At 39.8% G+C, this 24,253-nt stretch overlaps 3 protein-coding genes across 5 annotated transcripts; 1 reads left to right on the top strand and 2 right to left on the bottom strand.

Moving 5' to 3' along the window:
* Window positions 1-5,887: 5,887 nt before the first annotated feature.
* LOC127010657 (uncharacterized) lies at window positions 5,888-6,683 on the bottom strand. 2 transcript variants are annotated; one of them, XM_050885050.1, is made up of 2 exons: window positions 6,220-6,683; window positions 5,888-6,156 (listed from the first exon to the last, which is right to left on the bottom strand). In XM_050885050.1, the coding sequence occupies exons 1-2, from the start codon at window positions 6,511-6,513 to the stop codon at window positions 6,124-6,126; spliced, it is 327 nt and encodes a 108-aa protein (XP_050741007.1). In that variant the 5' UTR covers window positions 6,514-6,683; the 3' UTR covers window positions 5,888-6,123. The 2 variants fall into 2 exon arrangements, with proteins under 2 accessions (XP_050741007.1, XP_050741006.1); XM_050885049.1 differs by having other exon boundaries at window positions 5,888-6,163; window positions 6,220-6,678.
* On the top strand, window positions 6,567-18,965 carry LOC108029128 (vesicular glutamate transporter 1). Of its 2 annotated transcripts, none has more exons than XM_044094183.2 (9): window positions 6,567-6,603; window positions 7,365-7,564; window positions 8,323-8,742; window positions 12,005-12,335; window positions 13,067-13,303; window positions 14,172-14,822; window positions 14,879-15,064; window positions 15,281-15,496; window positions 15,713-18,965. In XM_044094183.2, exons 3-9 carry the CDS (start codon window positions 8,693-8,695, stop codon window positions 15,941-15,943), a joined length of 1,902 nt encoding a protein of 633 aa, XP_043950118.1. In that variant the 5' UTR covers window positions 6,567-6,603; window positions 7,365-7,564; window positions 8,323-8,692; the 3' UTR covers window positions 15,944-18,965. The 2 variants fall into 2 exon arrangements, with proteins under 2 accessions (XP_043950118.1, XP_016956738.1); XM_017101249.3 differs by lacking the exon at window positions 6,567-6,603 and adding an exon at window positions 7,047-7,240.
* On the bottom strand, window positions 18,963-24,090 carry LOC108029130 (phospholipase A1 member A). The gene is made up of 4 exons (XM_017101250.3): window positions 23,585-24,090; window positions 19,843-20,583; window positions 19,392-19,560; window positions 18,963-19,329 (listed from the first exon to the last, which is right to left on the bottom strand). The coding sequence occupies exons 1-4, from the start codon at window positions 23,673-23,675 to the stop codon at window positions 19,224-19,226; spliced, it is 1,107 nt and encodes a 368-aa protein (XP_016956739.3). The 5' UTR covers window positions 23,676-24,090; the 3' UTR covers window positions 18,963-19,223.
* Window positions 24,091-24,253: the final 163 nt, after the last annotated feature.

Raw genomic sequence — 24,253 nt, 5'->3', positions numbered from 1 at the left:
CAAGGCATATTGCCGGGTTTTAGGTCTTATATCCTGCCGCTCGCCGTGCTCAAGTCCTTTGCCACCGGGCGTGCCTCGTGAATTGTTTCACTGTCGTCGTTCATTTGGGTTGATGTCCCTAGGACTGAGGACACAACATGATGAAAGTCGCTTAATCTACTTAAATGTCTTTGAGTTTAAATTCTCCCCCGCTCGGCCTTTACAGAATCTTACACTGAAAAGTAGTTTAGTTTAAAATGAATATAATTAAGTTGAACATTTAAAATTATTACATATGATGGGAAACATATAATGTACGTTTATATCAGTTGAAATTTCCTCGAAAGATGTGTTAACGAAACTTCCTTATAATACATTTTTAATGTGTGTGGCGTTAAAGAAATGATATAACGCAGGGATTAGTCATTATTCTGTTCTTTAATTTTATTTTATCTTTTTCTTTATAAATATTTTTTTTATGTTTTATGTTCTACTAGATATATTTTTCCTCAGTAATCTTCCCTCTTCTTATTGAGACACGACAGCCTTCCCTTTTACGATGGCGTTATTAACATGGATTTATGGCGTATCGTTCGGAGACTTAAGACCGCTATTAGTACTCTAAGATGCAAACAAGCTGGGACCGAGCGAAAGTTTCTAAGGAAGCAGGACGACTCACATGTCAATCAGGACGAATGCAAGGCAACAAAGCAGAAAAACGAGAATTTCAAATGAGAATTCACTAGGCGAAGCTGAAAAGGTAGCATCGGATAATTTCAATTAAAAATGCCTTTGAAAAGGCATTCGGTGGCTGGTGGCCGGGCAACCATGACAAAGAGTCCTCATTGATGTCCTTGCCGCCTGTCGTCGTCAACTGCCGTATCAGCAGTTTTAAATCAGGGGAAAATCGAGGGTGATTCGGGGTGGAGTTATGCTACACGGCGAGGATGGGGTGGTGACTGCAGCTTAATTGAGTTTCGCTTTGACGGCAACCGCATAAAAGGCAACAACTTTTAAGTATTCGCATTCACAGCAATTAAAGCCCTGCGTCAGCCATGTCCTTTCGCCAGGGAGATCTGGACTTAGGCAGAGGAAATTTAATATTTTTCTAATGATGCCGAAAACACTTTTTGCGGTTTCCTCACACAGATGACCAAAAGGTCCGGGGCACTTTAAGAGAAGGTGGCAGCTTATAACTCCCCCTTAAATTTCCTTAAAATACTTGCTTAGTAAAATATAAAATGAGGTTATAAACTGATTTAATAAAATGATTTGCAGTTGTCTTTGAACTAGCACTATAGTTGTAGTTGAGTAACTTTTGAGAAGGCAAAGAAGAAAAATATTTGGAGCAAAAAAATATATGATATGATGATGTTAGAAAATAATATTTTATTAATACTAATATGCTTTGAATCTGATATATTTTTATTATAATGCGAAACCTTAGTTTACATATAATTTAATTCATAGTTTTTTTATATAAATAAAATATATTTTTACATTAATATCTATAAGATCCTTTTCGCTCACCCAAAACCCTTTTTATAATGTCATTCCAGGAATCTTAGATACGCAGATTCTATAGGCAGTTTTTTTTATTAGGATTCTGATATTTTAGTAAAACTAATGATTTTTGCAAATATAAAATTTATGTCTTTAGAGTTCTCTAATATTTATAAGTTTTTTTGTACCCACTGATTATACCCCAAAACATTTTTAATATTGCCACCCCAGAAAGCTTAGATTCGCAGACTTTCTATAGACACTTTTTAGGGGTATGTTTACAGCATCATAAAGTTATCAACTTGACGAGCTTGTTGTTGCGATGACGTTGCAAACAAATTTTCACAGTTAACAATGGGCACGTCGTCGCTTCTGTTCCGGTGGGTCCACACCCACGTCCACGTCCATGTCCTCCTCCGCCACGCCTGTCATTCCATCCCGAAGTCATTTTGTCAGCCGTCCGCCCCAGCCCGCCACTCGCCGTCCTTCCTGATCCTTGATGGCAGCATAATTGATGCACTCGAGCGTAAGTGATTAGATTCATTATGATGCCTGGCAGGCAGTGGCAACGGATCTCGGGCGGCGGGATGGCTAAAGGGGGTATCAGGTGTCGGACAGCGAATTTAAATGTTGGAAAATTTATAATAAATCTATTTCGGCCGATTTAAAGCCTTCAAAAGTAGGGACTGCGACTGCCCGCTGCTGCTAAATGATGTGTGACAACATTTTTATTGCCCGCTCTCGCTCACCCCTAATCGTGGCTTGGTAGGGGTAAAAGCCAACGTGCGCCAACATTAATCAAGGCATTCTGAAGATTCAGATATATACACATTTACGAGTAAATTCATGCATTTTGAGGGTAAAACACAAAAAACGGAGCCAACAACAGAGAGCGGCACACGCCGGGCGACAAAAGCATTTGCTTCCGGTATGCCGCCTGCCACAGGGAGTTCTACACTCAACAAAATAGGATATCCCTCAAAGTTAAGATCTTTTATGTTTCAAAATATTTGAAATTTATGAAGTAGTTAATGTAAGAAAAGGTCTTTTTTGTGTTGTATACAAAATATATTATGTTTATTAATAACAAAGAGTGGTATATCCTTCTAAGAACCCTTACTATCAGAAACGTAGGATATTATATATGGAGTGGACCTAAATTATTATTTCTATATCTTTAAAAAGTTGCATAAATTTTTCATTCAATTGATATTTAAAGAATATTTTGGGTCATTAGTAAGACATATTTTAAAATATTTACAGACTGCAGTTCAATGCTATGACTATATTTAGTCCTTAACTTAAACATTTTTATTTAAATACATTGATTATCCTTGGACTGTTAAAAATTGTATTCATAGAGCAAGGGTAGTTAGGGTACTGTATTATTTCTTTATGTGCATTAAGGGAGAGGGCCTGTGGGCGGTGGGTGGCGCTGTGGTAGGTGGAGTGCCTGTGCATTCTAGCTTGAAATAAAGTTGCACTGACTGACGCTTTTCGCCTTTTGTATTCCGAACTTATTGTTGTGCGGCAAGCGAAGAGAAAAATGTATTTCGAATGAATAAATATTCCGTCTATGACCCTAATGGATTTCGTTGTTGGTGGGCGTCAGACAAAGAGTTGAGCCCTAAATGGAGGCATATGCTAATTATAAATGGTGGAGCTATCCTTCAATGTGGGGTTATGAAAGGGAACTATTTAAATAGATGAAAGGTCATTCCTCTTGGACTATGAAAACGGCGATATTTGATATCAAATTCCAATAGCTTTGAGATGAGCTTAAATATATATTTTTTTAAAATAAGAATATATGTATTATTTTTTCGGACTCCGAAGCGATTAAAGTAAAATCTTCCATGGAACCAATCTCTCTGATTCCCCCAACACATCGATTTCCCCGGCGCTTCCTTCATATCTCTGACGCTTCCAGCTATTTGCACACAAACAAAAATAAATATTAAATCTCAGAAATCGTTTTTGGGCAGAGACTCACCCTTAACCCTCGACCTGCCACCTCTCCTCGATCCCAGGGACTCGGTTTATTACTCTTACTATGCCCTGTGACACGCTTATCGACGAGAGCAGCGTTTAGTTTTGTGATTGAGTGGGTGGACGTGTGGATTGACAGCATGAGTCTGCTGAATCCACAGAGGCTCATCAATTTTCCAGTGGGAAAACCGCCGGCACACTTTTGCGGATTCCCCGGTGAAATTCAAGCGCCTTTAAAGCCGTCGAAGCTTTTTGGCTGGTAATTAAAACCGCGCGAAACCCTTTACTGACGGTAATCCGCAGATACCCCATGCCATAATTCACCCATAAATCAGACAACGAAAAGCCATACATCATGGACACCGTGGGGAATCCCCCGAAAAAATCTACACAGAGATGACAAAGCTGCAAAAGTTATTTTGTAATTAGTGCAAAAGGCAGAGACAGCGGGAGGTCCTTTTCTAGGATGAGGACGAGGACACAACAGGCCCACCAGGATAACGATGATTACGCTGGCGCTATGAAATTGAAGACGACTTTCTGCCGAAGCTGCACTAATTACCGCTGACGTGCGATGGGAACCGGGAAGCCAGGCCAGGATTTCTCCGATCCGGGAATGACACTCCGACCGGGGGACTGTCAACTCAAGTTTGACACTTTTTTGCTGACGATTTATGAGAGCGGGCCAACAGCTACGGTTCCTGATCTGGGCACAGTGGGTGTGGGATGGCAGTTAAATAAAAATAAGAATATATTATATGTTGTATATAAATTAGTAACACTTAAACAATAAATATAAATAATATCACAATATTTTAACTGAAAAAATATATTTATTGATCCTTTTTTTTTTAAGTGATAGAATAAGTAAAACGATAAGGAATAAATTTCTTAATAAAAACACTATTCACTGTCTATATTGGTGTTCTATTTTTGGGTCACTTTGGGTCATAGTAAAGTATGCTCCCTTATTGGTATGAGCTACTTTGCAGAATAGGAACAATCTTAATTTACAAACCCCATATTTTTTCTTTTAAGACCTGTTTCTTTTTCGATTTCTACCACTGTGCACGGTGGGCTGGCTGACTGACACTCGGGCCGACTGACAACGCCGCCACTTAGTTTAGAGTTTTATGAGCGCAATTCGATTATTCTTCATTTACGTCAATCATTGTGGAGGCTGCTTTTAGACGCTGGCCGCGCACCCTTAATCGCTTTGTTTAAATAGTAAAACGCCGCCGTGGATTGGGGATTTTTGCGAAATTTAATATCGCAGTTGAGAGGCGGTTGTTGTGGTGGCTGCCTTTATTGTGCCGCCGTCTTGTCTGCGAATTCTGTCTGCCCCAAAGTCTGCTTTTTCCTGCTGTATCCGTATCTGTATCCCTTTCGAATGCGAAAATCCCGCTGCTGTTTTGTTGACTTTCATTTCATTTCCCAGCTCGTCGGTCTGCTCGTCCTGCTCCTTGTTTATTTCGCTTTGCTGTTTACTTCCGCAACTTTATTATAGCTTTTGGCTGAGTTGCCACTGTTTGGCTGTTTGCTCTATGCTTATGAGGTCCAGGCCAACGCGTCGTATTAGCAACGTGGCCAGGACATCTGGAGGGGATCCTGGAATGGGAATGGGACGCCGAACGGAAGCAGGCACATCCTTGAGGCATAGATTGCTTGTGGATTATGAATCGACGAGGTTGGGGGTGGGAATCGAGGCAGTTGCTCACCCTGTTGACCAAGATTATTGGCTACTCTAAGTGGTCATTGGGAAAGTGGAGGTGGGAAAGAATAAGGCATATATGTATTAGGTCTTACCCATTATAACTTTTAGGAGTCTTTGTTCCTTAGGAAAATATACGAACCTCTTAACAATTTTGTGGATTACTAACTCTTACCTATACTTTTGTTATTGGATCATCGGAATAAAAACCATTTATCAATCAAGTACAGTAATTTAAGTTACTTATGTAAGCATTCAAGGTTTTTTTTTATTTTTAAGCCCCTAATATATTGAAATTCTAAAAAATTAAAAAGACAACAAAATCATAATTATATTTGCAATGCTTTCAATAGAATCGTTAAAAATTAATTTCCCCAAATAAATATATCAAAATGTTTGAAAGTATTTATGTATAATAATGCAAACTTTTTTATATTTATATAATATTTTGTATCTTAAACTCTTTTATATTTATATAATATTTTGTATCTTAATCGAGTTGAGTTAATGTTTTAGATCCTTTGAATTAGACTGAACAACAATAAATATATTTATATATATAAATATATTTAAAATTTTAAAACATTTGATTTCTCATTTTTCTGTAACAAATTAAACACAAATATTAAGTAAAAAATCTTTTCAAGCTCAAGAATCCTTACAAAAATGTATGATTAATTGCTTTACTATTAGCGTGCCCTGAAACTAATGATAGTCCATTGGTTAGGAATGGAATCAAAAAATTAAAAAGCATCACGTACAGATTGAATCGATCAAACTGAATAGGAGGAGACCCACATATTCGTAGGTGGTCAACCATCAAGATGAGCCCTTTGTAGATGGTCATCCATAAATCCATATATTTTTTGTGAAATTTCTAAACTTTGGAGCTAATTTCCCAAATCCGCAGACAGGGGAAAATATTCAAAATGGCTGACATTCTATGAAAAGCCGAGGGAAAGGACGCAGGACGTCTGTGTGCTGGGAGAAAAACAATGGAAAATGGCCTGGCAACATGTTAATAGCATTTCACGCACGACTGAGATTCGCATGCCAACCCAGGGAGGTGGCACATTCCCATGTACCAGGAGCGCTGTGATTGGTCCTCTTTGGCCAGGTGGCGCGGTGCTTCCCCCACCGTGGCCCCAAAACCCAGCGGCTACTGTTGCCATCCGCCGTCGACCAATGCCGAAGGACGAAGGACCGCCGAAGGATTCTCGGGCCTGCGCAAACGGATTCGCTGCGGCGAGCTTTTCACCACATCGAGTGCGAGCGGTGCAGATGCCTTGATTATGCTGCGGAGGAGCATAATCCGCTGGCAGGACATCCATCTGGGCAGAAAAGAAAGGCGAATGCGGGCGCTTTTAGTTTCACTTCGTGCGTTGTCCTGCTGAGGCCAAAAAGCGAGCCTGGAGCTGCGGGTATATAGCTGCGAAAATACATCTAAAATATATCTAAAATCAATTAATAAATAAGCCTATATAGTGGAAAATAACTGAATAATAGTGTGTTTACAGCGTGTGTTTCGAGAAAGTGCTGGTCTAAGGCTAAAATCAGGGAAAAATCCACGTTTCTGTGACTACGCCTCGTAATACCCTTGAAAAGAAAAACTCGCACATTCCAGTGGTTGAAAATTTCCAGTGTATATACTACGCTCCTCCCACCCCCCGCTCTCTTTCCCCACCTCCTCACTAGTTTTCCCCACCGTACATATATGGTATACTTGTATACAAAAGATACTTTCCAGCACTGAGTTGGCAGCTTATGTATCCAAGTTCCACCGCCACCTGTCCTGTCCTCCGCCGATCTTCGGCTGGAGGTCCACCTCGTGGCTGACTGGGAACTGGATGTCACACAGTCTTCAGACAGAGTTGGATTCGGATCGCCATCGTCCTCGTCGTCGTCGGTTTTTTTCAAAGACAACCTGCCGCCGGTCTCGTGGTCAAACTCTGTCTGGATGTTGTCGTCCCACATCCTAAGTTCTTAATTGGTTTATAGAAAGTTTTGGGTTTTCCCTATTTTGTTTTTATTTTGCGGGGAGTGTGTTGCTCAGAAAATGTGAGGCTTACTATGAATAAATAACTAAAAACCTAAGAGTTTAAATTTTAAAAAATACATTTTACCTTTATACACCATTTATAAATAAAATACTTTATTTCATTCTACTTTATCCTACTTTCAGCGTATCGCTTAGTGATTAATCAAGCTATATAATCTGTTATCTGTGTACCTTATTTGTGATATCCTAACCAACAACCAACAAAATTGTTTAAAAAACTTAACAAATTTTGTTGCCTAATAAATCATAACTACCAAAAATAACTGAACGATTACATAATCGGGCATCACAACGAAATGGATTACGTAACTCTGGTGTGGCATGTAAGTAGGCCTAGTGGGTTAAGGTCAAAAGTACATTTGTTTTGGTGGAAGAGATTGAAATGGATTCATTTTGCTTTTAAAATAAGAAATATACATACATGCCAACAATTTTTAGTTTCCAGCATGTAAGGTAGCATTTTTAATAACTTTTAAGAACTAATGGTGTACAAATAAAATATTCTCGTTGCCCATTCACTATATATTTTAATTGCAAATTAATTAACTTAAAGGAAGTTCTTAATCTGAAATTCCAGCTAAAATTCCAGCTAAATTCTATAAAAATGTTTATAAGCCAATCAACTTTTGAAACTTTTAGCCTGTCATTCTAATAAGAAGTTGTTAAACTGTATCGTTCAGTTTAGGGTTTCTATTCCATTTTATCGACTATGAAAATTCCAAAAAAAAATTGTTTTTGGCTGTTTCTATTTTATAAAATCTAAATTAAATTTGTATACTGATGAACAGAGAGTATGTGTATTAACGAAAAGGATGCTCAATTTTCATTTACCCACTAAATGAAGCATAAAAGGCAATCAAAAAAGTCCACAGCCCAAAAATATTTACAAAATGCTTTATCGGCTTAGCAACTACCCCTCAAACCTTTCACCACTTTTCCCAAAAAATCCCAGTAAATTTATGAACGTAAGCGGCTTACAAGAAATGTGCAAAATGATGAAATTGTACGAGACTTTTGCTTATCAGCAGCAGAACACAAATTGTGCGACCTATTAATAACCAGCACCAAATCCCTTTTGCAGGCACTGTAAATGAAAATGCACAAACACAAACTCTACGGATATCGAAATTATATGGCGACCAAGTGAAAATCCCCCGCTGAGCGAACGAGCCAACCCGAAAATAGAGTCATCAAATTTGTGCTGGCTTCACGGAAATTAACCGCCGCCGATTCGCCACGCTTATATACACGGCAATCCGCCGTGAAGTAGGCAACAAAATATATTTATGCGCCCAAGTGATAACGGCGGAAGAGGCAGCGAAGCACAACAGGCACTGACTTTGGCCTAGGCGGAAGGACGAGACAGGACGAGCCAGGACTCAGCGATCCGGAGAGAGGGGAGGAGTCAGGACAGGAGTCGGGAAAATCAGGGGTACGAACACAGCATCGCCATGAAGGGTCTGACGGCGTTTAAGGAGAAGGCGACGGGCGTGTTTGGCGGGTGAGTCGAATATGATATGATACCCACACTCACTACACTAAGCAGTTGGTTTTTGTCATAGGTAATATTAAGTATGGTATCTTAAAAAATATGCATGTGACTAAAAAAATTAAATTTAAAAATTTAATTATTGTGAAATTATAATAAAAAGGTTGTAAAAAGTATGCTTTAAAAAGTATAATATCTTTATTTTAGGTAAAACCATCTTTCTTGGACACTTTTATTATAAAATATAAAATATTTCACAACAAATATTTCTCAGAATTTAGATTGTTTTCCGGTATCTAAAAGTATGCAGTGAATAAATGATAGCCGTTTTTTTAATGAGCTTGTTGTACTTCTAGCCTTAAAATATTTCGTTGCATACTTTTAGACACACACAAAAGGAGATATAAAAATAATTTCAAAGCCATACTGATTTTCGTGGCACCGCTGTATATATTTTATGCCAATCTTAGGATTTAGACAACCATATCCATATCCTTACTATGCTTTCCTATTCCACATTTTTGTTGAGAAGTGTAGACCGATGACGACGAGCAATATGCTTTGAATGAAATATGATTGCAATCAAATGGACGCTGGGAAAAACAAAAAAATCGAGTTTAATTTAACGCAAGGATGGTCGGTGTTCGTGGTTGGCTGAACTTGACCATGCCAGGATAATGCAGTAAATATGTACCTCCGATATTGATACGCACTCCCGACTAGTCGGCGTCGCGAAACTTCGGCACGTGTCGCGCCCCCGGAAAGTTGTAAAATTATTGGCATGCTTAACAAGTCATTAAAGGGGGATGGCCGGGATTCAGAGGACTTTTAGGACTCTCCAGTAGTGGTGACAGTGAACGCGCTGGCATGCCGAGGAAGGAGCTCACCGGTGGCTCAGGAATTCCGGGCACGTTGGCGGCACGTGTCCGGGAACTTCAGCTCCGGCACCTTTGGATTCCCTGGGCAAAACACAATAAAGTCGTACTCTCTCCGGTACATATTGGACAAACACTCAATGAATGGGGCGATGTGTGTGTTCCTGGTATGCAATTTTATGGCCACACCTCTCGCCTGATTTCTCAAGGACCTTGGGCGCTAAATTAGAAATTGGAACAATAGGTGGCACATCGCTTTCATTAAGGAATGTGTTGCATACCGACGAAGGGCTGCTGCATCGTTTAACGCAAATGAAATTGATTTTTACGAGCCGTTTCCGTTTCCGTTGCCAACTGCCAGCAGGACCTGCCGCTGAAGCACTCGAGTGGCACTTGGCGCGAAGAAATTGAAATGCCTCATCTGGGGAGAGTGCTCAAGGAGTTCCCTTATCCTTGCCAGTGAAAATGAAATTAGAATTGCCATTGAAGACGCGGTCGTGTCGCTGACAATCCAGCGTTTTGCCACCCTCCCAATGCCGCAGCATCTCAGTTGTCAAGGCAAACAAACTAATACACACCACAAGTACATATATATTTCTATGGATCTGTGGATGTGCCCCATTTACATTTCTAATGGTCGCGTTTTTGTGGCCACGTTAAAGTCAAAAGCGAATTTCACAAAAGCCTTCAGCTCGTGGCGCCAGTTATCCCTAATCTGGGCGGCGCCAAAAAGTCTGCAACATTTTTACTGGCAATCAAGAAAGAACTTTAGCGCCAAAGATAGTTTGGCGAGACGTCAAAAAAATTCCAGTTCCATTCCAGGATGGGAAGGGATATCAGGGAACAGGCGAAGATGAGATGTTCTGAAACTAAAAATTAAATAATAATAAAATTATAGTTTAAAATAGGGAAAAGGAACTAAAAATATTTTTAAATATGTCTAAAAGTATGCTGTAATAGGGTCCTTTTGTTCAATAAAAATATTTTATTGCCTACTTTTCTATAAGCATAAATAGGTTAGATTTTTAATGAAACCTAATGGAGTGCCTAATCTCCCAGGTCCCTTAGATTTTGTGTGGAGAAAACAATCGAATCATCTTTTGGCTCGTAACAAGCCTAACGACGGTCATAACGCAGCTCCCTTTTATGCAAAGGGCAATAAGAATTGCCGCATAAAATTGGCGTCAGCCTTAAAGTCGGTCAAGGCGCAAGTTGGTCGAAGGACGTAAGTTGCTCCTTTCGCTCCGTTTTTTCCTCTTGTTCAGGGGATCCTGCGTGACCAGACGAGGGTAGCTTTTGGCGGCAGACAGTTGAGTTATGTGGCAGGCGGCGACTTCGACGTCGACAAAGTTATATCCACTGTAGTGGCTTGTTTTTGGCTGGTGGCTGCTTATTAGTTTGTATTGCATACTTATGCGGACTTTGTCTGGATATTTATGAAGAAAAATTCGAAACGGCAAGGGGCCGGGGGCTATATCTCAGTTGATGTGTCACTTACGCCGAGTTAATGGCTTGGTCTGGGGTTGGTAGGTGGCTAGGTCACCCCTGGTTATCCAGCTATCAGCTAACACACATCCATCAATCAGTCGCTGACAAGGTCTTTTAACTGTGTTTAAACTGGAAAATCAAATCTGGAAATGCGATTCTCGATTTTCACCTGGTCCAATCAACTTTAAATACCCGCAGCCATGCTATCAGCACTTAATAAAATTGAATTTTATTCCACACCAAGGACAGCAGTTCTGTGTGCAATTCTCCCCTCGCTCACCGCAATTCCTTTGGGACCCTTGGGAAAACAACAACCACCTTCGATGGGCGGAATTTCTGGGGTGGGGGCAGCGTCAGCTGTTGCTGCTAACAAGCCGAAAATATTTGTGTTTTCACGCCCTCTCGTTGACCTGTTGATTTGGCTAGCTTTCGCTCTAATTGGCATGAATTATGCCCCGGGAGATACTCATAATGTTTGGAATTTGAGGAAATATCATAAAACAGAAGTTCTATAAGCTATTGATGCTATCGAGTACATTTCAGGTACTATTTCTATATATTTATGTTTAAATACGTTTGAAAAAGTGTTTATAAGTGGGAATAAATAAGTGTGTCATTTTGGTGATTGATTTATAATTTTTAATAATACATATTATATTATTTATTTTTTATTAATATATTTTTTCATTTATTTTTTCTATTTTCCTCATATTTTCCATACCAGAACATTAATTAGCCTTCATTTTAGAACTCTTTGATAGGTAAACCAATTTTTTATAAATATCACTTTCACTTTCACACATGCTTTAAATAAGAAAATATATCTACTAAATACATTAATTATATCCCACTGGACCTTATATAAAATCTGATTCAATTTAATGATAATCTGTTAAATCTTCTTTTTCCAGCCTGAAGCCCAATATGGAGAAGTTCGAGATATCTCAGGGCTACCACGGCGGTCATGGAGGCTACGAGGAGATGGAGGGGGGCGATAGGGAGGGCCGGGGCCCGGGCGGCGGCCACGCCTACGACGACGACGACGACCGGCCTGACTCGCCCGCCTCCTTCGAGGAGATCGAGCGCCCGCCGCTCCGCAAGATCGACAAGTACTGCAAGGCGGAGTGTCCCTGCATGCCGGCCCGCTACACCATCGCCACCATGGCCTGCGTGGGATTCATGATCGCCTTCGGGATGAGGTGCAACATGTCGGCGGCCAAGCTCAAGGGAGAGCACAACGGGGTAAATATGTTGCTAAAATAATAAACCTAAAATAGGCAACGGGCTTTCAAGTTCTAATCCATTATAATTATAAATAAATCTTTATACGATGCATACATATAGCTCATCTTGAAGCACTTAAGAATGTAGATTATATTATAATCTTAATGACAGTTTTCTTATGCCAACCCAAATTTTTTAAAAATATAAAATACTTAAGTACAATTTTTTTAGTTAACAATTTTTAAAAAAAGTTATTTTGCAAATACTATTTTTGGAAGGAAGGAAGAATGATTTTTACGCCGCCCTTATTTTTCAAAGAAAACTTTCTTAGAATTTTAAAGTACTTTAATCAAAACTGAAATTAATATTATAATTTTATATGTTTTTATATTTTTTAAGACCTAACATCGTCTTACTTATTAAATTCAAGTCACATCCTCTTCCTTAAAGCCATGTATTCCAAATTTATAAAGTTGTCAGCATTAAATGAGCAGAAGAAAATTCCGGGATGAGGCAGCCATCAAATTCGCTTCGTTTGCCGAGAAGCTGCTGTCAATTAGGGCGTGTGTGTGGGTATCCACCCACTCAAAAGTCATTCACAAAAGACCACGCCCCCACGTAGAGACATAGAAACCCATTGGAAACTGCGGATCCGGCTTGCCGCTCGTTAATAAATGCCTGCAGCGGTTTTTAATGATTGTTGAGCCGCGTTACTCATCCCGTGAAATGTGTTTCCGGATTCGTTGCAGACTGTATTCATGAACTGGACGGTCGCCGTTGAGAGCCATGTGGACTCGTCCTTCTTCTGGGGCTACCTGGTGACGCAGATTCCCGGCGGCTTCATCGCCTCCAAGTTCCCGGCCAACAAGATATTCGGCCTGTCCATCGTGAGCTCCGCCACACTGCATCTCTTCGTGCCGTTCGCCATGACCCTGATGCACGGTCATGTGGTGATTTGCGTGAGGGTCCTGCAAGGACTCTTCGAGGTACGTAGCCCAGCCAACAACCGAAGCAACCAACTTGCCAAATTCGATTTCCCCACAGATCAAAGCCGGGGATTACGGCTGCGTGATGTTGCGAAAATGGGGAGGGTTAGATTTTGCCTATGATAAAGCAAATATGTGAAATGGAAACATGTCCTAAGCCCTCGAAGGGATGGGGGTCCTACCAGGGCAGGGGAAAAATAACAAAAGCATTTATTTTAATGCGATTTCTTTGTGTAAAGGACTGGGGAGTATGTCATTTTTCTTTGACTCGGAAGGGCAAGAAGGATACTTTGTCAAAAGGATGTTTGTTCATTCGATTTTGGCAGTAGCTATCCATGTATTGTGTGCCATTTATATTCTCTTAATAGAGCTGTTTAACATTGAAAATGGTATAAAAAATTTTAGTTATTGAGTAAATAAATTCTAAAATAATGTTTTAATCTCATAAATGTTTTAAAATATTTAACCTTGCTAGTGTTTTTTTTTGGGACTTTCTAATATCTCTTATAATATATATTATATACAAATAATCTAATGGAATGCAAATATTTTAAAGTTATTAAGAAAATATCCTATTTGATTTAATGGAAGCTACAAAATATAAGTAATTTTCGCATTCAAAACATAAGAAATTTTTAAGTTAAAAGAATAGAATAGTTTTTTAATCTCATAAAAATTCTTTTAAAAATTCTCTTAAGTTTATTAACTTAATACCCATAACTCCAAAATATATCAAATATAAACAATCTAAAATCATGCAAATATTTTTAAAGCTATGGGATACACAAAATTGGGAGTTTATTTTATTCAAGGACTGCTATATACCTTAGTTCTTAGTGGCTTAATTTTGTAAACATTTCTTCCTCAGGGCGTTACGTATCCGGCTTGTCATGGCATCTGGCGCTTCTGGGCGCCGCCCATGGAACGCTCCCGACTGGCGACGCTGGCCTTTTCCGGCTCCTACGCCGGCGTGGTGGTGGGACTTCCGCTTTCCGGTCTCCTGGCAGATGCCGTGGGCTATCAGGCGCCCTTCTACGCCTACGGGGTGTTCGGAATCATCTGGTACATGTTCTGGATCTGGTTGTGCTTCGAGAACCCCCGCAAACATCCGGCCATCAGCATACCCGAGCTGAAGTACATTGAGAAGTCGCTCGGGGAGTCGGCTCATCCGACGATGCCATCGCTGAAAACCACTCCCTGGCGGGAGATGATGCGTTCGATGCCGGTGTACGCCATCATTGTGGCCAACTTCTGCCGCTCCTGGAACTTCTACCTGCTGGTGCTGTTCCAATCCTCGTTCCTCAAGCACAAGTTCGGCTTTAAGGTGGAGGAGGCAGGCTTCGTGGGCTCCCTGCCGCACTTGATCATGACCACGATAGTTCCCTTTGGCGGCATGCTGGCGGATCACCTGCGAAAGAATGGCATCCTGTCCACCACCAATGTGCGGAAGCTCTTCAACTGCGGAGGCTTCGGAATGGAGGGCCTGTTTTTCCTATTCGTGGCGCATTCCTCAACGGCGGTGGGTTTGGAATGATAATCAATATATTTCTGATTTTAAAAGGATTTCTTTTCCAGACGGGAGCCATGTTTGCCCTGACCTGCGGCGTGGCCTTCAGTGGCTTTGCCATATCCGGCTATAATGTCAATCATCTGGATATTGCTCCTCGCTATGCCAGTATCCTGATGGGCTTGTCCAACGGCATTGGCACTCTGGCTGGCATTATTGTGCCCTACGCTTTGGATGGACTTATCCAGGCTAATGTAAGTAGAGATTTTTGGAAAGTTTTAGGATTTAATTCCATATTACTGTGATACTAAAGTTAGGCTTGTTTTGAAAACCTAAAAAATTAACATTCTTTTATTCGTTTATTCTCTAAAGAATTTTTTGGAGATTCAAATGAATTTTATTTTATTTTAAGGGCACTGTTGTTTCTGTGTTTTAAAAAATAATTTTTAAAATTCCTATTTGAATCTTAGCCCACTGGCTGCTGGACCACAGTCTTCACCCTGGCCGCCTGTGTTCATTTGGTTGGGTGCACTTTCTATGGTATTTTCGCCTCCGGAGAGCTGCAGCCCTGGGCGGAGCCTCCGGCAGAGGAGCAGAAGGTGTGGGCACCACCACCAGGTGCCATTACCAACACGGATCCTAGTCAGGCGGGCATGCTGGGCGACTACATGAAGGAGACCTCATTTGTAAGTGTGCAAATTTGGATTTTATATGTCTTTAAATATTTTCAAACATTTTTTAGAAAATAATAGGTTAAAACTATTGTTTCTGTCTTTACTGTGTATATTATTATTGTATTACTGTGTACTTTAATAATTAGTAATTAATTTCTTCTTAAGATTTTTTGTTAGAATATTTTATGATCAATCCACTAATTATATGCATAACCTTTTGCAATTTAGGGTGCCCCCGAGTACACTGAGCAGAGCCAGATGCAGCAGTCGAACGCCATTAGCTACGGCGCCACAGGACACGTGGCCAACAATCCCTTTGCCATGGCCAGTGGTGCTGCACCACCGATTGCCGAGGAGGATGCCCCGCCGAGCTACGGCGAGGTCTCCGATCCGGGGCAGTATGGCTACACGCAAGGACAGATGCCGTCCTACGATCCGCAGGGATACCAGCAGCAGTAAAGGGTCACCGATATATATCATAGCTTTTAGTTGTAGTCGGAGGTCGTTCGAAGTTTATTGTTTGTTCTTGGTGTGCCGTTAAAGATTTGCCCCTTCTCTCCCCCATCTGTTGAGTTCCATCGGAGGGATCCTGAGAGCCTTCGGAGTTTATAAGTATACTAACTAAAGAGTAACGAATTTGTCAGCGGTTAAGGGGATTCCACAGGCCACACTACACAATGAAACTATGTACCTAACAGAGAAACTACATATGAATTACACAGCAATACCGATAGCCATTAACCCATGTTAGCCCCATAGACCCAAACTGGCCTAGTCTATCTATATAGCGTATATACTATAGGGTCTCGCTTGCGCGAACTTCTATTTACAAGCTCCGAAATCCAAATGGAAACTGCAACACAAGATAGGGACAGAACTGGAAAGATATATTCAACACTTGTGTATATCATATATCATCACATAATCCACACAAAGCCTATAATAATTATATTTGTATCGGTATAATCGTATATATATATAGCCAAAGATTGTTGTTGAACTGCAAACTGCAAGTTTTATTACCGTTGATGATATTATCTTCGTAAAGAGAACATTTTAATCAAACCCAAGCAATTGTTGATGTTCGGCACGAATGATAACCCTAAAAAGTACTAGCTAATCAAAAGTCATAACAATATTCTGTTAACTAATCACTGTTTAAGTTTGATTTGTTTAGTTACAAGTTAATGCACCGTATGCTTAAATAAAAAGGGCAGGGCATGATATAGATACTGAATACAAACCACTAAAGTAGTTAGCCGTAGGCGCATATAACCTCAGACTTGGTCTTCATATGCTCACTACACTAAAATAAGTATAAGCCAAAGGAATTCTTTAAATAAATATTTAAAAGAGCTCGAGTTTGAGTTTCCATGCCAAAAATGTTATGCCTAAAAGTATTCGTAATAAATTTGAATTTTCCAAATGTTTCCCTTATAGTTTAAAGCCTTTTTATGTTTCTTTTTTGGCTTGGAAATTCAAATATTATATTTTATTATAAAAGCTTTATTTCACATAAAGTACTCGAATTTTGTTGTAAAAATTGAATGAATTATTATACTACCACTATCAAATCTCTCTAAAGTAATAAATTTAAAGATTTTCAAAATATTTAGTAGATTGTAAATAAATTGGGCGTTAGGTAGTTTTAATATAATTTAATATATTAATGCACCATATTTGATTTAAGAGCACAAATTTAACTTACAAAATGCACTGTTATTCCTTAGTTCGATTGGTTTAAAGCACCATTTATAGTTTGTGTTTTAGTTAAGAATACAATAATTATGTTAAATTTCTACATTTAATTTTTGTTAAAATTTGTAATAATATCCTAAATTACTGCCACACAAAACATATTTAGACGCACTTACTTTCGCACTGTTCAATTGAATATACAACTTTACAATACATTATTTCTAGTCGTCTGTATATTATCCAAACGTAATATCTAGCCACAAGTATTATATAAAAAATAACTATATAAAGGTAATTTAAATTATTCACATTTAAATCACTATGTATTAAAACGTGAACATTTTCTAACTAAAAGAGTCAATTCTAATACCGTAATTTGTACAGCGCAGCGAATAAATACTCACGCAAATACTCGTATAGCAACTTTAACATAGCTAATAAATATTACAATTTTAAATGTTTTGGACAGAGGTTCCAACTGAAGAAAACAATACTGCTTGTGTGAGCGACAATACTTAGTGAAGTAAGCCTAGTTAATAGCTAATACATTTGTATTCATCTACTGTAATTCATTTATTGATTTGATTATAGGCACAAATTTTTAAACGAATGCTTCCCGCAGACAGTTAAAAATGTTGGCCACTGGGGCGTATGTGTAATATTAGAATAGTTCGAATTCCATTCTGTACATAAAACCACTTATCAATTGGCTCTTTCGATCGCGAGATTACAAAGTTGGAGACACAATCTCATGTTATAAATTTAATTTTCCCTTTATTATTTTTGGTTTTTGAGAGATACTCAAGCTCTCGGGGCTGTGTGGACAATAATAACATGAATATGTTAACCAGAAAGCCACGGCTAAAACTTTTGCTTGCTAAGATATGAAAATAATGAAAATCCCTTCGCATAACAGTTGTAAATAATTGAAGTGTATCTCGTAGTTGAATGCCATCATTAAATGCTTTTGTGAGTAATTTAAGTGTACATAAAGCCAAAAATAAACCGAAGCATAACTAAATCTTAAACGAGCGCAACTTTAATAGTGTTAAACCATCAGTTTTTGCTATTACCATTCACACCAGAGCAGGTTACATCTAGGGTATTTTAACTACTAGCCAAACATTAATGTTGTGCGTGGAAATACACTAAAAAAACGCTGAGAAAAGGCACTTTCATACCAAAATTTAGGCGCACAAATACAAAACAGATATATGCTATCAACATAAATCATAACTATATTCAAATCATAGAGGAAATGCGCAGTCGTTTCCTGAAAATCTTGGAAATATTGAAAACAGATGTAGTAATGATATTGCCGCTATACTTAAACCGTGTATATACATAGAAACAAAATATTCTTTGTGTTTACTGAGAGTTCTGTATACAAGATATAAGAAATATGGAATCAAAATTAAAATTATTAAACACCATCGGAGATCCCTTTTCTGGCAACACCCGCCCATGTTGTATCATTTGTATGGCAGCTAAGCCAGGTTAAATTAAACACCTACTTATATATTTCAGTGTATGCTCATTAACAAAGAAACCGAATAAATATTCCTAACATAAACGAGTAAATAAGACTCAAGACACAGGAAACCCACTACTTATTTAAAGACAAAAAATAGCTTACATTTGGTTAATCGAAATAAAGATACAAGCTCCTTGCATGAGATCCGGCTATACGAATACCGAATATTTGAAGGTCTTGAAGAAAGGAACAAAATTATACCCAATGAAATGTATTTGGAATTCAATAAAACGAACATGTTAAAAATTATGCCAAACAAATTGAGTTTTTTATTCCACAGAAGTGTCAGCATAAGACTTAAACATTTATTTGTACAAGTCCCAACGAAAAATGGCTGTATTTAGAACTAATAACAAAAATATAAAATAAATAGGTATCGATTAGGAAACAAGCTAAAATCACATGAGTGCTACGGTGTAAAAGATGCATAAGTCCAGGCGGTTTTCCAAACGATGCAGATACAAACAAATGTAAATTCATTTTCCGACTTGGCCGAGTTTAAAGGCATTATCTCCTTACTCCCTGGTACTCCCCGTTGGATCGCCCTTTGCCAGGAAAACCCCGAGCGAAGGGCGCCTTCGCATTGGTGGTCACATAATAGTTCCCTCTAGCTCTATGGAATTTTTATAGAGTTGGTGAAAAATAATAAAAACTTGGTGTTAAAATAGTACTCACTTGTGTGAACAGTGTTCGCCCATTAGTACGTATTCGGAGTCCTTGGGCTCACACCAACCTATCAGGTAGGAAAACAAGTTGGGACAAGGACCCGCATAAAATCCCCGAGTCGTGGTTATGGATTCTATAAAGTACGGAGTGACTTTTGTGTGATCACAGGCCAGGGTTTCTGTGGATTTTAGAGAACAGTAAAGTCCGACAAATGAGATATATAACTATCACTTTTGAATGTCAACATTTTTAGGGTCAATTTCTCAATGTGCGGTTAAGGTTATAGTTTATTATCTGTCAGATATTGCAATCGACCGAACAGATTAAATACCAACATAGTTTCTAACATGATATAAAGAAACTGATTTTTTTTGATAAAAAAATTTAACCCGACGACAAAAGTTAACGTGACATTGAGAAATCGGCCCCAAAATTTTGTTTATAATTATAAAATACTCACGAAACAAAGTGGCTGATCCCACACAAGCTGGCTGCCTGGTTCCCCCGTTGACATAGAAATCCGCGTGACCACTGGAGTGCCACTGCCCCAGGATGCCGGCTCCCGTATGGACGACATCGACAAAGTGGGCATCTGTGGTATCCAGGTCCCTGGAGTTGTTGGCTCCGGCATAGAAGAATATCGTTGGATCTAGGGCCGTAATCCTGCCTATCTTTCCCTCCTCCGGCTTCAGATAGTTGGCCACCAGGCCGGCGATGTGGGCACCCACACTATAGCCTATAAAGTGCAGATCATCCGGCTGCACTCCCCGGGGATGTCGAGCGAGGTACTTGACCAGCTGGGAGATGCACAGGCTGCCGAATCGAGGGGCCCAGTCCATCTGACTGAGACAGGGTTCCTTAACGGCATCCGCGTAGTCCACAATGATGATGTTGTACTCGCCCACGCTGAAGTAGGCCTCCCGAAGATCGGGACTGGGACTCAGGGTTCGACCGCCCCCAAATCCATGGATGATGATTTTGGTGGGATGACGAGGGTTGAAGTGGGTGTAGTACAAGGCATTCGCGTCCAGGACATCAATGAATTCCGGCTGCTCCTGGGTGCGCCTCGTGTACAGATAGAACTGTATCTTGGGATGCGGACAACGGTAGGGCTTTTGCAGGCAAGAATCTGTCACATAGACCTGGGTTTGGTTTTGTCCAGCCGCCACCGCCGCGGCCACAACTCCCGCATTTTGGCCAGCTGTGTGTATGTGGAGGATGTGAGATGGAAAATTCAAGAGTCAAGATTTCAGTTGACAAACAAGTTTGCGCTCTACGATATTGCATTTAATTACATAAGCCCCAGCAGCGACATTGAATGCTTGCAATTTGGCACGACGCAAATGTCATGCGCGATTCGTGTTGCAGTTGCAAAAGTTGCACAAGTTGCAGAAAGTAAAAGTCAGACCGAAACGGAAGTGACGCTATATTGTGGCGCACTCACTGCTCACTGCTCACTACTCACTACTCAGTGCTCTTTGTTTGCTATCCGACTGGGTTTATTTTTGACAAAACGTGCTGCCCCTGATATAACTAGAGCTGGGATCTGGCAACTGGATGCGGAATGAATATGCGTAATTTATTCGTATGTATGGGCCTCATGGGGGCAGGAAAACCCATTTGAGATCGGCTTATCTGACACTTGGGCTGCGAGCAGATATGCGCCAAGTGGTTCGGATTCGCAATTGCTGGCAGTAGGTTTCACACAGGTCGTTATGCTGCCTGGGTTATCCATTAAATGGCTGAGTATATCATCCATTTCACGCTTAATTTATTTGTTTTCAGTACCTGTTAACTTGCTTGGGTTCCTACACCATTATGATTGGCAACATCTTTAAATATTCTTAAGTATCTTATTTATAAGTTAAGCATTTATTTATTGTTAATACGGTTTTAAAAAACTTTTATATCAAATAACATATATAAAACTGTAAATAATTTGAATTTAATATCAGTCTGTTATTCTTCGAACTAGTTCCAACTATTTTCGCGACAGCAATGTTGAGCTCACCGCATGCGTAAGAAGCCGACGCAATGCGGCTTGCATCCAAATGGCCAAATTAAAAATCGAGAATCGGCCTTCAACCAGCTCAGTTGGTGGCGCCCAAAATGCTAACCAGCAATTGGCCCACTTGTGGTTGGAGTACTCGTAGTTGGGCGATAACCGAGAGTCATGCAACCGGTCTGGGAGCTATTGCAGATGCAGACTCTTGCCGCTTGGGTGGCCACTGGAAATACCCGAAGATATCGGCTGCCTTATAGGGCCCACATGTACGTATACCCCAGCGACACAGTGAGCACGGCTCGGCTTATTTCACTCCGATTTCGATGACAAGTGTTTGTAAGACCAGCTGGTTAAATTAATCATGCAACAAGCGTAGTTTTACATCAGAGACCGCAGCATAATGCCACTCAACCGCCCATCGATGTACGATACAGACAACAAAAAATATATTTTATAAGACCATTAAGGAAATGTTAATAAAATGACATTCAAGATCATTTTTTATGGATTTTTATTATTAAATTTAAGATCAGTAATTAAACGAAAAATATATATTTTTTATATACCCACCCACCGATGTACGATACAGACAACAAAAAATATATTTTTAAGACCGTTAAGGGAATGTTAATAAAATGATATTCAAGATCATTTTTTATGGATATTTATAATTAAATTTAAGATCAGTTATTAAAGGAAAAATATATATTTTTTTTATCTGTGAGTTTTAAATTTTTTAAAATTATGTCTTGAACATTTCTGTTGTATGGAAAATTGCAAGATCAAGACTTAAGTTCCCCCTTTCCTTCCCTGTAGACAGCATATAATTCCCCACCCGCACTTTTCCTCTTCAATTAGCAATGGGCTGTGGTCGCGGTCATGCCTCAATTGTCTTCAGCTTTTCTGTTTTCATTTGTTTTTCACAATCGTTTATCTCTGACTTCGTGAGCTGCTTTTGCCATCTTATGTAAGCCCACCCCGGCCCCTTTTCTCCATTTCATTTTCCATTCGGCCATTACGCATGCCAATTAAATGACTGTCTTTTTTTTGGGTTTGTTTATACTTTTTTTGGCGGGAAAATTTTAGGGGGAAATTTTCGGTACTTCGGTGTTGGCCGGAAAACTCTGTCCAACTAACACAAATCAAACCCAAAACGGAAGAAGTCGAATGCGGAAGGTGGAAAACGAAGTTGGACGCGAAACACGAAATACTCATCAACAGCCTGGTAAGTGAAAGATGGTTTTGGGTTGGCTCGCTTTTGGCTTCGTTTTTTTTTCTGTTTATTTGTGGGTTTTTGTGTTTTTTATTTGCCGTGAGTCATGGACATTGTTTGGCTGGCTTTACGTTGGTGATTATTGGCCAATTGACTTCGAATCGATATCGAGATTTGTGTGTCATAACCTTAAGGCTTTGAAGTGTGGCTTGAATGGTGCAAAATATATTGCATGCCTTGTTTTTCTTTATGATTGCCTGATAATTAACAAAAATTCTTGAAAAGTTTGATGTCTAACAGGCTTTAATATGAAATTAACTGCTGTTGACCCACTTTAAGGCTATAATTGCTGGGGTTTCCTTGGGTTCATTAACCTAATGACAGTCCTCCAAAATAACTTCTATATTAAATGACGGCAGTGGCCCTCTGATTCCATCCGAATTCAAAACTTGACAATGACACGCACCCCGCAATGCGCATACGCCCTGTATGACCCTTTTCATTAAAGGCAGGCTATTAATACATTGTAAAAGTGACTACAAAGAGTGTCAAGGTGCAGGGGCATAAAAGTATGAATACATTATAAATCAGCCAACCATTTTAGAGGTGCCAGGGCGGTCTAAACGGTAGTCGGGTCAATTAATTAACTTGGCTACGTGAGAGTACAAAAGTCACAGCCTGACTGGGCAGCATTTTTGTGTGGGATGAGCACCTACAAAATTTACTACTTGGGGAGAGGCTTCTCAAGATATTTATATTGCTGTTGACCAAGATGTGAGGCAAGGTCGAAGAAAATGTTGGTAGATATTGTGCAACTGGTTGAAAACGAAATTTAAGGCGATGCCAATTCGAAGTGTCAACAGAAACAGAAAAAGCGGACACAATGACAGGGCCAAAAGAAAGGTACCGAAAACATTCAACAGGGCGAAAGTAAAAGTTTAACTTAAATTTATCTCGCTGGGTTTCTTTTAGCACAATACATACCGGCGAATTCCAGGCGAAAGAGTGTAAAACTCACGCAGAGCAGCTGCAGCCAAAAGTCTGCATTTTTCGGCTTCCTCACACTTGGAGCCATGTTTTGGTTTTTATTTTGGCAAATTCACTCTACTTTCGATTGCAATTACAAGTGCGATTATATAACTGGGCTATAGGTGTGTCTATCCAGCGGAATCTCTGAACTCCAGTGGCTTTGGGTCAAGGCCTGCTCGCTGACCGGCGACACAAGCGTCTCAAAGTGCAAAACTCTTTCTTAAGCACCAGCCCGAGAGCTGGTCATTGGACCCGATTTCGATTTCAATGCACAACAAGACGACGGCGGAGCTGGCGAGGCATAATTCCGGCTGCCTCCGCACAGAAATTGATTCAGTTTAGTGTTTTTCCACACTTCTTTTATTTTTTGCGGGCACGCGCGGTCTCCCGAAGTGTATTGTATTGGGTTGGATCGATCTTGGCTTTCTCCGCCTCGTAGTCCGCGTGCACGTGCGACTTGATTGCGCTCTGGCGAGCCACTGATGGTCGAGTTCGTTGCCGAAGTCTTTCGTTTTCGGTGGCTGCCCAAAAAGTTCGCACCGGCGCAGAAAAGCTCGCTCTGCTTGGAAAGCTCTTGGTTTTGTTTTGGTATTTAAATACCGATTGAGAAGCAACTAGAAGGGT

Source organism: Drosophila biarmipes, chromosome 2L (genome assembly GCF_025231255.1).
Source record: "Drosophila biarmipes strain raj3 chromosome 2L, RU_DBia_V1.1, whole genome shotgun sequence".
In the NCBI taxonomy this organism is placed as follows: Eukaryota; Metazoa; Arthropoda; class Insecta; order Diptera; family Drosophilidae; genus Drosophila; species Drosophila biarmipes.
This window is presented reverse-complemented; position numbering and strand designations above follow the sequence as displayed.

What these genes read in the sequence shown, in the direction of transcription:
- LOC127010657 (XM_050885049.1), bottom strand. Translation starts at nt 6,513, where the DNA reads ATGGATGTCCTGCCAGCGGATTATGCTCCTCCGCAGCATAATCAAGGC. An exon ending in TTGGCATGCGAATCTCAGTC is followed by an intron (nt 6,164 to 6,219) that starts GTGCGTGAAATG and finishes TTTTTCTCCCAG; the next exon opens with CACACAGACGTCCTGCGTCC.
- LOC108029128 (XM_044094183.2), top strand. Translation starts at nt 8,693, where the DNA reads ATGAAGGGTCTGACGGCGTTTAAGGAGAAGGCGACGGGCGTGTTTGGC. An exon ending in TGGCGCATTCCTCAACGGCG is followed by an intron (nt 14,823 to 14,878) that starts GTGGGTTTGGAA and finishes TTTCTTTTCCAG; the next exon opens with ACGGGAGCCATGTTTGCCCT. An exon ending in ATGGACTTATCCAGGCTAAT is followed by an intron (nt 15,065 to 15,280) that starts GTAAGTAGAGAT and finishes TTTGAATCTTAG; the next exon opens with CCCACTGGCTGCTGGACCAC.
- LOC108029130 (XM_017101250.3), bottom strand. Translation starts at nt 23,675, where the DNA reads ATGGCTCCAAGTGTGAGGAAGCCGAAAAATGCAGACTTTTGGCTGCAG. An exon ending in CTTTCGCCTGGAATTCGCCG is followed by an intron (nt 20,584 to 23,584) that starts GTATGTATTGTG and finishes ACATACACACAG; the next exon opens with CTGGCCAAAATGCGGGAGTT. An exon ending in GGCGAACACTGTTCACACAA is followed by an intron (nt 19,330 to 19,391) that starts GTGAGTACTATT and finishes AAAATTCCATAG; the next exon opens with AGCTAGAGGGAACTATTATG.